Source organism: Seriola dumerili, unplaced genomic scaffold, assembly GCF_002260705.1.
Source record: "Seriola dumerili isolate Sdu_G_001 unplaced genomic scaffold, Sdu_1.0 BDQW01000052.1, whole genome shotgun sequence".
NCBI lineage: Eukaryota > Metazoa > Chordata > Actinopteri > Carangiformes > Carangidae > Seriola > Seriola dumerili.
Genome location: NW_019174307.1, coordinates 15,122,829 through 15,134,310, shown reverse-complemented (window position 1 = coordinate 15,134,310; position 11,482 = coordinate 15,122,829). Strand labels below are relative to the sequence as shown.

Sequence of the window (11,482 nt, the reverse complement as noted above, 5' to 3'; positions counted from 1 at the left end):
TCTCTGGGATCAATACAAGTATAAGTAAAATTAAAAATCATTGAAAGATGTGAGCCAATCATATTCTGTTCTTTGAAGTTGTCCTCAAAAGTAAAAGTAGATGCATAAAGGTTCAATATGAATTAATGAACACGATGCATAAATCTGTGAAATGAAATGATGTTTGTGATTGATAACACTTTGATCCTCACACAGATTCATATTCATGTTGAATTTGAACAAGATCCTAGTTGTATCTGCATTATGAAACGTGTAGGCATGGATGGATTACTGAACAGGCCTACTGGGCGCGGGGGGGGGGGCAGAGAAGTGACTGTTAATATTTCTTACTGGAAAGTCAATCAAAGTGATGCTAAACGACTACAAAAAGATACCACATGACTACAAAGACACACAAAATAACTATAGAGACACAGAGGTACAAAACAACCACAAAAAGATGCAAAATTACCAAAAAGCGACATGATCGCGAAGACAAATCAAATTCAAATCAAAATTGAAATCAATCAGAAGAGACACAGCACACCCACAAAGACGCCAAAACAACTACAAAGAGATGCAAGATTAAAAAGAAGAGGTACACAACACAGACATGCTGTCTGTAGTTGTTTTGTGTGTGTGTTTTGTGTTTGTAATTGTTCTTATTTACTTTTTGCAGTGGCTCTGTCGATGCCCCCATTTCCTCCTGGTGTGGCACAAAATCTTGATTTGGTTAAAGAAGACGAGAGCCCTCTGCTGGGAGATCTGGTTCCTGTACAGGGTCATGTGGAGGTGGAGGATCCTGCACCACAGCCCAGACAGGACATGGACGAGAGCCAGAGCCAGAGCCAGAGTGTGGTGAAGCAAGAGGTTAAAGCAGAGCCAGAAGTTAAGGTGGAGCAAGAGGTTAAAGCAGAGCCAGAAGTTAAGGTGGAGCCAGAAGTTAAGGTGGAGCAGGAGCTGAAAGCAGAGCCAGAGGTTAAGGTGGAGCCAGAGGTTCAGGTGGAGCAGGAGCTGAAAGCAGAGCCAGAGGTTAAGGTGGAGCCAGAAGTTAAGGTGGAGCAGGAGCTGAAAGCAGAGCCAGAGGTTAAGGTGGAGCCAGAAGTTCAGGTGGAGCAGGAGCTGAAAGCAGAGCCAGAGGTTAAACCAGAGCCACAAGTTCAGGTGGAGCCAGAGCCAGAAGTAAATCTGAATCCAGATGTTATGGCTGAACCAGAGGCTAACTTGATAGCAGAACTTGAGATGGAGCCAGAATTCAAAGTCGACCCAGACTTTAAGGTGGAATCGGAGGTTAAGGTGGTGCCAGATGTTCAAATGGAGTTGGAACCTGAGGAGAACCAGGATGAGGAGAGGCACATTGACATGGAGAGACAATATGAAACGGTGGATGAGCCGATGGAGTTGGAGCCGCTGGATGACAACAACTTGTTTGGAGAGGAAGGGAGCGATGCGGAGCTGTCGGAGGTGGAGAAGTCTTTGATAGCAGCATTTAACAGTCAAGATCCTGTCGCTGAAACTCTGCCAGATGAGGAGGGGCACATAAGGAGGACGGACTATGCTTCAGATGAAGAACCAATTATGCAGCTGCAGCCTGAGATGGGGGAAGAGCCATTTCAAAATCAAGAGGTCATACCAGATGGTGCTATCATGGAAGAAGGGCCAGCATTGGACATTATGGGGCAGCAGATTTCAACTTCAGACTTATTCCCCAATGAAGAGGCCAAGATTGGGATGGAGCAAAACTCTCGCACAGCGGAGAGGTCAGATTATTCAATGATGAACGGACCATTGAGTGAGTTAGTCCTGGAGAGAGACGGTCCTTCTTTTGATGGCGCTCAGACTGGTGTGGTGCCTGAAAGAGAAGAGAACGCTTTCATGAGAGAAGGAGGTAAAAACCCTGTAGAGAGAAGATTATCACTAAAACAAGACAAGCAAAGGAACATGTAAATGAAATATTATGCACAGGTGTGTACACATAGTGTAACTGGCTTTACTTTAAACGAAAGGTTCACATATTTTAAAATTCTTAATACAACACCCGCATGCTCATATGTAAATGATCCCTTTCTAACACAATTCCAGAGAAAGAGTTGTGTAAAAATTGCTTCTTTTGGAGAAAAATTATTTATTTAGTTTTGAAATAAGGACATATATGAAGAAAGGCTAAAGAAAAGGCGAAATCTATACAGATAAGTAAAACAAAACAAAAAGAAAACATCCAATATATCAACGCCTTGGGTCATATAGCAGACAAAGCAAACTGAATCCCAGAATCGTGTTTTTGATCATGATGCCCCGCCCCCTCTTCACGTCTGGAGCTCTCGTGTTTTATACATAAAAATAACTTCTAATATTCAGCTGGACCAAATTCTCTCTGAACCACGTTTCCTCGCTGAGCAGCAGTGGAGGCAGAGTAACAGAAAGTGGAAATTTGGTGCTAAAAATATTGTAAATTGATTGATCAATTGATTTCGTCAAACTGAGATTGTTTCTGATGAAATTAAGAAGGAACTAACAAAAGCATTTTTACACAGAAGGAGGATTATGGATTTTGACCCCATCACTTGCATTTGAATTGTGTTACAAGGGGATCTCCTCATATGGACAAGAAACTGTCTCTGAGTTCATGTGCGCATGCTTAGTTTTGTTTTGAAATAGACTTAAACGGTGCGAGTCTATCCTTTCATGAGCAGCATGATTGAAAATGTTGTAATTTCACCTTCTTGCCACAGGGCAGAGCTATTCTTCCAGTGTGACAATTGAGGGGAAGCGTTATCAGTTCTTCGAAGGACCAAAGACGGCTGAAGATGCTGAGGTATTTACACATTCTCCACAATCTGGAAAGATGATTCAGAAACTATTTAAAAAGTGAGTTTTCTTTAGGACAGACACACACTTGATAATATGCCTAATCCCGCTGTCACTGTCTCAATAATTCCTTTCAGTTCTTCTGCCAGTCACAGTTCCCTGGTGGCCACCTGGCCTCCATCACAAGCTCACAGATCCACCGAGAAGTGATGAACATGATTCCGCCACAAAACAGGAGACTCGCACGTACCTGGATTGGAGGAATCCGATATTTGAAGGTGAGTATGTTCAGCCCAGGAGTGGGTGGTCAAATCTGTTGCTGAAAATACAAAATAATCATTTTACCATTCATTAATCACACAGTGAGAGTGGTTCGTTTCATGGTTGTGTTTTTATCTGGAGAATGAATAGAATAAATGACTCCTCTGTCTGATTGCACCTCATTAATCTCTGTCAGACCGGTCGCTTTATCTGGTTGGATGGATCCCACTGGGGCTATGCTGATTGGCTGTCAGGGGAGCCCAATAACACAGAAGATGTGGAGAACTGTCTGGAATTGCTGGTATTTGGTAGGTGTCAGTTTGTTGTTATCCCTCTGCAGAGCTTCAGTTTGGTTTTCTTTCGCCAACTTTCTAAGCATTCATGTTTCTTAAGCACTTTTAAACTGTCCTTACACTGGTGTCATTTCAGCACAAACTCAGATCTAAATCTGACTTGAAATGAGGCACATGGGCACCAATAAAAATTTGCAAATAATTATCAATCAAAATATAGCACAGTTAAAGGTCATGAAAAATATTGTTTCACTATTTATACATATAAATACAGGAAGAATGTTTACATGTAAAGTGACCCGAGGGCACACAGATCATTCTTTTTCCTTTAATGTTTTACCAGACATGACTATTGAACATTGTTGCCAACGACTCTCTGATCGGTTTGTCTGTCTTTCAGCAAATGGAAAATTCAATGACTTCACATGCTGGGAACCTCTGACTTTCATCTGCTCCCACCCTGTCTAGTGAACGTACAGCAAGCTCTCGCCTCCTTCTGCTTCTTTGTCTGATGTGAAGAAGAGATTGTTGCTTTTTCTTTTAGTTTAAAATCATATCTTGTAAAGCAAAGGGACTGACACCATACAATAACTTAAAGGAACATAACACAATTTATGGAATACTACTATCAAATCAGAGGGCCTCTAAGTATGTTGTACATTACACTCATTGGTAAAAAAGAAAACCTGATATTTTATTCATGCGCTTGTTGTGATTATTACTCCTGTATATTGTTTTTTTTTTTTTTTAAAGAAAAAAAGCTAAATTAAATGTATACCTGCAGACATTATGGCAAACTTTTGAGTACATTCAAATACATTCAGCCCACCATACACACATTATAACACACCTGATAATGTCATGTGTATAAATTCAAGCTTTACTTTCTCTCTCAGCGTGGAGCCTTGTTGAGGTTTAGGTGATGAGGAGTGTTTATCAGGAAACAGTGATACAACCATCAGTCTGACAGGTGTATCTAAACCTCCAGCCCATCCAGGACCCAGACACGACATCCTCACTAAACCCATGGAGTCCAGGAATTCTGGTTTATATTACAGGATCAGGAAACAGTCTCTGTGTCCAAGAGACAGATCTGTTCTGATGCCAAAAAGCTGTCATGGCAGCAAAAGCTGTCCACACTCAGATTTTCGATTTCAGGTTCACTGTCTGCAACATTGCTGGCTGGATACACACTGTATGTTTATGTTCTATGCCATCTAGACCCATCGAACACCAATCCAATCCTACACTTTAAAATTACAGGAGCTTATCACCCACTAACTGATGTATTCACACACTCATGCTGCACATGCGGCTACTGTAAAGCCTGCCCGGGCTCACATGTTGCTGTGTGTGACTGTGACTCATTTTCCACTGGCCTACACAACCTTTTCCTGACCTTTGGATGTGGAGGTGAGGATTACCAACTGTAAGGTGATGACTGGCAGCTCTTTATCCTTCTATTTTAATTGCTAACTGTTCCACATATACATACATCCACCACCAACACACACAAACTCATTAATTGATGTGACCAACAGCCCAGTGTAAACCTTTTTTTTTTTTTTTTTACAGAAATATAATCTTTGACACATGTGGCACATGCAGATTCTCCATTGTTCCTCTACCATGAAAAGTGACTTTTGTTGGATTTAAGAGATCACAGTTGAATGTGCATCTCCAATCTCTTACTGGAGAGATATATCCAACAGCTTTGCGGAGTACATTACAAAATCATATTTTTAGACTCTGTGCATAATCCGATCTGGTTAGTCATCATCACCAGACGCGTACACGCATCAAAACTGATGAATAATGTAAGAAAAAAAGAAAAAAACTGGAATAATTTTTGGCAAAACTAGACAGTCTATGCAAAACCTCATTCATCAGTCATTATTAACAACTGAAACAGAGCAGTGGAAATACCCTAATACTCTGACTCTACATACTGAGTGATTATTAGTGTTGCTGTTTAGATGAGGGTGACTCAGTGTTGCTGCTTGCATCTGTCACTTCAAGTCATTTTCTAGGTTCATGCAGTACAACCAGTTGTTTGCTGGGATCTCTCTGTGTGTGTGTGTGTGTGTGTGTGTGTGTGTGTGTGTGTGTGTGTGTGTGTGTGTGTGTGTGTGTGTGTGTGTGTGTACTGAGGCTGTGAATCCTCCCACCTAAAGCCCTACAGCCCAGCTTACAAACACTTGTTACCCTGTATCCACAATCTGCTGTGTTGTTTGCATTAAAGGCTGGACTCTGCTGGTGGCTAAAAAACCGACTCTTAACAATTGTTTACACCACAGCCTTTTATAGTACACCTACATGCCAGCACTAATCTGTTTACTTCATTCATCTGTGCTGTTTATGGCCGTGAGCACGGCAGTGTCGTATGGACAAATGACAATGTTTGAAATGCTCTAAAGAAAATTTCTCAAATGTGCGAGATCCAAATTTTATGAAGAAATCCCTTCAGCTCGGTGCAGTACCAGTGTGTTTGCAACAAATCTTGTATTTTGGACCATTTGTGAATGTATTCTATAAACATTCTTTTAAATATATGTTTGTTTTCATTTTAAGTATCAGCTTCCACTCATTTCCTGAAATGTTTGAAAATGAATTTACGGACTCATAAAACCTGTCTAAGCTGTAAAATCCACCTCGATGTACAAATTTTGACATACTGATCCAATGGGTTGGCATATGTTGTTGTTTGTCTCTCGTCACACTAAGGGACATTGTGAAAATGATCAGGGGGATCATTGGTAACAATGTGTCATTAATAAAACATTGCAAGCATTTATTCCCTTCATTTCTTATCACCTCTCCTGTTGCTATTCAACAAAGGCATAAATCCCAAATAAAATAGTAATGCTGAAATCCGGTATGCAATTAAAGAAGTTTTCCCTGTTTAGCACTGATAATATTATCACTGATATATTGTGGGGAGAGGTTTTGGAGGTTCTGCCCCTCCCACCACCCTGAACATGTTCACAGAGCCCCATAAAATAGTGTTCCAGTTTTCCCATGATGATTCCCTGGCTTTTCTAAAGTTGACACAGTTTCTCACTGGGGTTTAAACCGCTGCTGCTCACCTCTGTGTTGCTGTATTTGTTGTCCATCTGAACGTTTTATTCTGTCGTTGACTGACAGACTTGAGTACAGTGTGTTTATGTACAACATAGTAGGTACAAGGGGGGGGGGGGGGGGGATAACGTGGGATAATAGATGACACATGTCAGGGGGATGAAGAGGGTGGAAGATAAATGCTTGATAAAGGTATAAATGGTGGAAGTGTTTGCTACAGGTCAGGCCCTGGTAAACAGTTTACTCCACTCCACTGCATTAGAAATTAACACTATTTTCCGGGGAGCATGCCAGGTGGCACACATCCGTCTCACACGTCCATGACAGGCCTCATGCAGATCTGCCCAGAACCCTCCCAGGACAAACATAAATATGCTAATATTCTGGCGCAGTGCACAGTGTGAATACATTTTGTTGTCAAATGTTTGCATGTCCCTACCTGGAACTCCTGCAGCCAGATGTCGGGTTCATTAAGGATGAAAGGAGGGAATAATAAGAAGCTTCTCACAGATGTTGTGAAAAATCTTCAGAGTAAACAAAATGCTGGAAGATGCAAAGAATACACACAACTGACAACAAGATTTGACATTAGAGTGCTTGGAGGGGTCCGGTTTATGCATCTGTCTCTGTCAGACGTTATAAATCTGTTTGTCTGTTCGCTTCTGTCTCTCAGATCTGGCTGTCAGAGACCCCTGAGACCACCGCCTCGCTCAGGGGTGTGTCATAGATGATGCTGCTTCTATAAACACAAGAACACAGCGGAGAGAAGTGCACACGCAACAAGAAAAGAGAGATAAGAGGCCACAGATTCAGACAGGTAGGTTTCACACATTCGCATGAGCAACATATTTAAAGACTTTTTTTTTTTTTTTGGTTTTTGACCTTCTCGGTAAATAAGAAAAAGAAGAAGAAAAAAAGATCAAAATGATTGAATGACTGCATTGATCAAATTCACAGATTTCACGTGACTGTTTTTTTGAATCATGTCAAACTGTCTCCTTCATATTTGCATGGAAGTCGAGCTGAATGTGATGTGCATCTTAGATAAAGAGCAGCCCAATGTATCCTCTGCATCCCTGTATGTAGCTTGTCGACCTCAGGGTTTAACCAGCTGTGTTTCTGGGCTCCAGGCAGCAGTGCACTGACAGCCAAGGAGACTAGTGAACTAAATCGAGTCCGTTCAGAATCCATTCCAACTTTTACTGAACTTCAAATAGGTCACAACAAAAACAAAACACACTAAAAATAAACACAGGTCGTCGCTAAAGAATCTGCAACAGGCCAAATGTTTATGAAAATCGAACTACTGGAAGAGCTGTGAAGACATGCTGACATGAAATTCCAGGAAACGCAATTTCAATATGAAACACAGATTATTTCAACACAGATTTGTACTTGTCAAATATATTGTATGGGTGTAAAATCAATTTTAAAATAAACTGATCATTTTAGAGAGCTAGGTGTTTAGAGCCAAATGTTTTTGAATGTTCACACTGACAATGCTCGCCATGTTCACCATCTTGTAAGATGTAAGATACATCTTCTAGATGTATTTATCATGTTATAGCATGCTAACATTTGCTAATTAGCACTAAACAAGTTCTGCTGAGGCAGATGGGAATGTCCATAGTTTTGCAGGTGTTTGGTGGCACAAAATGAAAAGTCCAAGATGATGTGTTGAGATATTTCACCCCAAACCACAAATGTCAACCTCATGGTGGCACTAGAGCAGAAGACAGAGAATCACCAAAGTCAGTAGGATGATTCATCTGGTCAGACAAATCACCTTTCATTACAGACGACAAAGGTTAAACCAGAGGAGAAACAATAGGAAACACAAACAGAAAGCTGCTCCGGTTTAAGATTACGTGCAATGGAAAAATGGAAGGATGTTCCAGAGATGGAAAGCTCTTATTGTAAAGGCTGTCTGGCTAAAGGGTGTTTTCCTCCTTTCTAACCCATAGTTAATCTGTCTTCAACATTTTTCTGAAATATGAATGTGTTAAATGGGGGAGGTAAGAATTGGGTATATTAGAGAGGTATTGTGAATTGCAATAAGATTTTCCCAACAAAGGAGATGATATGTAGGAAATATATAGAGGATGTCTGTACAAAATGTTGTGCCAATCCATCCAGTAGGTGTTGAGATATTTCACAAGGTAAGTGAAATGTTTGACCTCCTGGTGGCGCTAGAGGAATAGTCAGGGGATTACCAAAATCGTTAGGGTTCATCCTCTGGGGATCATGAATGTCTGCACAAAAATCCATGGCAATCCATCAAAGAGATGTTGAGATATTTTAGGGCCAAAGTGATGGAGTGACAGACATCGCCATTCCTAGAATCAATGCCGCTGGTATGGCTAAAAACAATGCACTGTGACGACAAGCTGATCTGAGGCGTGTCTGAAGAACCGAAGGTCTCTTAAACATAGTCCAAAGCATGAAATGTAGCTACACCGTAGTGGCACTCACGCCACAACAAATAGTTTATCAAAACCTCTTTTCAACAGCGTTCAGAGCTCATGGAGAGATCGTCCAAAGTCAGCCGATCAGTCCAACAGGAGAATCCTGGAAAACAGAAGGAGGCGAATGACAAGACCCAGGATGGGAAACTACAGGTGAAGCAGGAAACCACAGATGAAGGTAAATTTGGATTGAACAGATGAATCATTTCAAAAGTAGATTTTCAAGGTAGGTCTGCAGAACTGTAACCTACTTCTTCCTGCTTTACAGCACTAACAGACCAAAACGTGATGGCCGGGGAGGCTTTGGACCGGAGGAACATCTGGGAGCCGAGTGTTTACTACGCGCTGGGAAAGGAGTCTTTTTATTTTGCTGGTCATAACATCAGCATCCGCGAGTCCATAGATAGTTATGGTGCTCTGATCTGGCCTGGGGTACGCCCTGCCATGATGCCGTGTTATTGTACATCATCATCGTCATCCGCTGACTTGGTTGTTACTGATGTAACAATGACACTTTGTTCTGCAGGCCGTAGCTTTGTGCCAGTTTTTGGAGAATAACCAGCAGCAAGTGAAGCTGATGGACAAAGCCGTGCTGGAGATTGGAGCTGGGACCGGTTTACTCTCCATAGTGGCAAGTCTGCTCGGTAAGTCTATGAAGCCCATTTGCAGTTTACACAGTATGTAGTGTATGTATGAAACTATCACATTGTTCAACATTTCAAATGCCAACAATTATAGTTAATTATATCAATTTGATAATCAGATTGGTATAAATCATGACATTTTTTATTGAAGATGCTTTTTTCTATTTCTTCTTTAGGACATATTGTGGTACTTTTTTGATTGTGATGCTAGAGGGAAAAGCCATAAAGAGTTTATTTCCTCTGGTGCATAAATATAAAGATATCTGTTCATCTTTTGTGCAAAAGTAACATTACGGCCTGGTGGTGGGAGTCGAGGAAACATCATGGGGTCACTAAAACAACTGGGATTCATTGTCTGAAGACCACGACAATCCACCCACGCCAAAATTCTTGCATTGCAAACAGGCCATTAACTGTAAAGAAACTGTAAAGATATCTGGATGAACACAGTGATCATTGGACTGGTACTGTCATCCTTTGGCCCCTGTATTATGCATGCAGTAGAAACATGCGTTTTCAATTATTTCCCATCACATAAATCTATCAACAGACAATTTAAGGAAGTCTCATGGTTTACCACCATTAATTCACAAGCACTTCAACATAACCAATACTGACCCTCCAAACAGACCTAGACTTTAAACACTGAATGTCTTCTCTGTCTATAAATATGCGGCCGGTCCTGCCGAGGGTTTCAAGGTCCAAGTGAGGTCATGCATTATTCGTGATATGATCAAGGTCGAACTGGTGGAAATTTTTTAGCATCAAATTCATGACATGAGTCCACACTTGAGGCAGCAAACTTTTTAGTAACCCACACTTGTTATGTTTTCATTTTTTGTATGGTCTGTATGATTCAACACTTCTGAAAAGCAAAAAACAAATGATTACAAAATACAGCATGAATCTGTTAAACAAATCCTAAAATCAAGCAGCTTTATAGCTGTTAAATGGTCATGTTTTCTTAATTTTTTTGCCCTCCCCCTGTAATTTATTAAAATACTGTATTATAATATACTGTATATAAATTACACATTTAGTTTAACTAATATATTGTGTAATTTCTAAAAGTAAAAAAAGGCTAAGTATTTTCCTAAAACAGCTGAGCACTGTAGCTTTTAGCAAACATTACTTAAACAGGAGCAAACAATGCATTTGTTGGGGACTATTTTCAGGTGCGGATTAATACACATTTTGTTGGCTAACGAGTATTTACAGCAGCAGGAAGGTGTTAGTGAAAATAATTAAATAAAAATTACTGTGCCCATGTTGATCATAATGCAGGAACATGACATGTCGAGGACGACAGTCACAAAAAAAGTTGGTGTAGTCCTTTCACAGTTTCTGTCTATGGGTCTTCCTACCTGTACTTCAGCTGCTTTGTTTTTCTGTACTCTTTTCCAGGGGCTTGGGTGACAGCTACTGACCTGCCAGACATCTTGTCTAATCTGACCTTTAACCTTCTGCGAAACACCAAGGGCCGCTCCCGCTACACCCCTCAGGTGGCCGCCCTATCCTGGGGTCAGGAGCTGGAGCGAGACTTTCCCTACCCGTCCTACCACTACGACTACGTGCTCGCAGCTGATGTAGTCTATCACCACGACTGTCTCGAGGAACTGCTGGAAACCATGCGTCACTTTTGCCGACCAGGAAGTCAAACGACGCTGCTGTGGGCCAACAAGATCCGGTTCCAGTCAGACGTGAAGTTCACAGAGCGCTTTAAGAGCAGCTTTAACACCACGCTGCTCACTGAGCTCCCCCAGCAGGACGTGAGGATATACGAGGCCACAGCAAAGGAGTGACAGAGGAGCTTCAGGAGGGGAGGGGATTGGGGGGGTTTGGAAAAATTTAAGGTTTTGAAGATGTGAGAGAAGAGACATTTAGCATTCAAGAAAACAAGAAATTCCTTGTCCTCTCACCAATTCAAATCATTATAGAGAAAGTCTGGTCTTGA

The 11,482-nt window shown here is 41.2% G+C and overlaps 2 protein-coding genes across 2 annotated transcripts; both read left to right on the top strand.

Annotated features, from left to right (window-relative positions):
- The first annotated feature begins 725 nt into the window (after positions 1-725).
- On the top strand, positions 726-4,062 carry LOC111218668 (probable serine/threonine-protein kinase kinX). Its single transcript, XM_022741077.1, has 5 exons — positions 726-1,867; positions 2,712-2,794; positions 2,925-3,065; positions 3,245-3,356; positions 3,742-4,062. Exons 1-5 carry the CDS (start codon positions 805-807, stop codon positions 3,807-3,809), a joined length of 1,467 nt encoding a protein of 488 aa, XP_022596798.1. The 5' UTR covers positions 726-804; the 3' UTR covers positions 3,810-4,062.
- A 4,879-nt stretch (positions 4,063-8,941) lies between these two features.
- Positions 8,942-11,330, top strand: LOC111218015 (protein-lysine methyltransferase METTL21C-like). The gene is made up of 4 exons (XM_022740098.1): positions 8,942-9,062; positions 9,153-9,316; positions 9,411-9,528; positions 10,933-11,330. The coding sequence occupies exons 1-4, from the start codon at positions 8,942-8,944 to the stop codon at positions 11,328-11,330; spliced, it is 801 nt and encodes a 266-aa protein (XP_022595819.1).
- Positions 11,331-11,482: the final 152 nt, after the last annotated feature.

Excerpts from the sequence above, each read along its gene's own strand:
- LOC111218668 (XM_022741077.1), top strand. The coding sequence starts at position 805 with ATGGACGAGAGCCAGAGCCAGAGCCAGAGTGTGGTGAAGCAAGAGGTT. Across the intron at positions 2,795-2,924 it reads AGACGGCTGAAGATGCTGAG|TTCTTCTGCCAGTCACAGTT; the intron begins GTATTTACACAT and ends AATTCCTTTCAG. Across the intron at positions 3,357-3,741 it reads TCTGGAATTGCTGGTATTTG|CAAATGGAAAATTCAATGAC; the intron begins GTAGGTGTCAGT and ends TCTGTCTTTCAG.
- LOC111218015 (XM_022740098.1), top strand. The coding sequence starts at position 8,942 with ATGGAGAGATCGTCCAAAGTCAGCCGATCAGTCCAACAGGAGAATCCT. Across the intron at positions 9,063-9,152 it reads GCAGGAAACCACAGATGAAG|CACTAACAGACCAAAACGTG; the intron begins GTAAATTTGGAT and ends CCTGCTTTACAG. Across the intron at positions 9,529-10,932 it reads CATAGTGGCAAGTCTGCTCG|GGGCTTGGGTGACAGCTACT; the intron begins GTAAGTCTATGA and ends ACTCTTTTCCAG.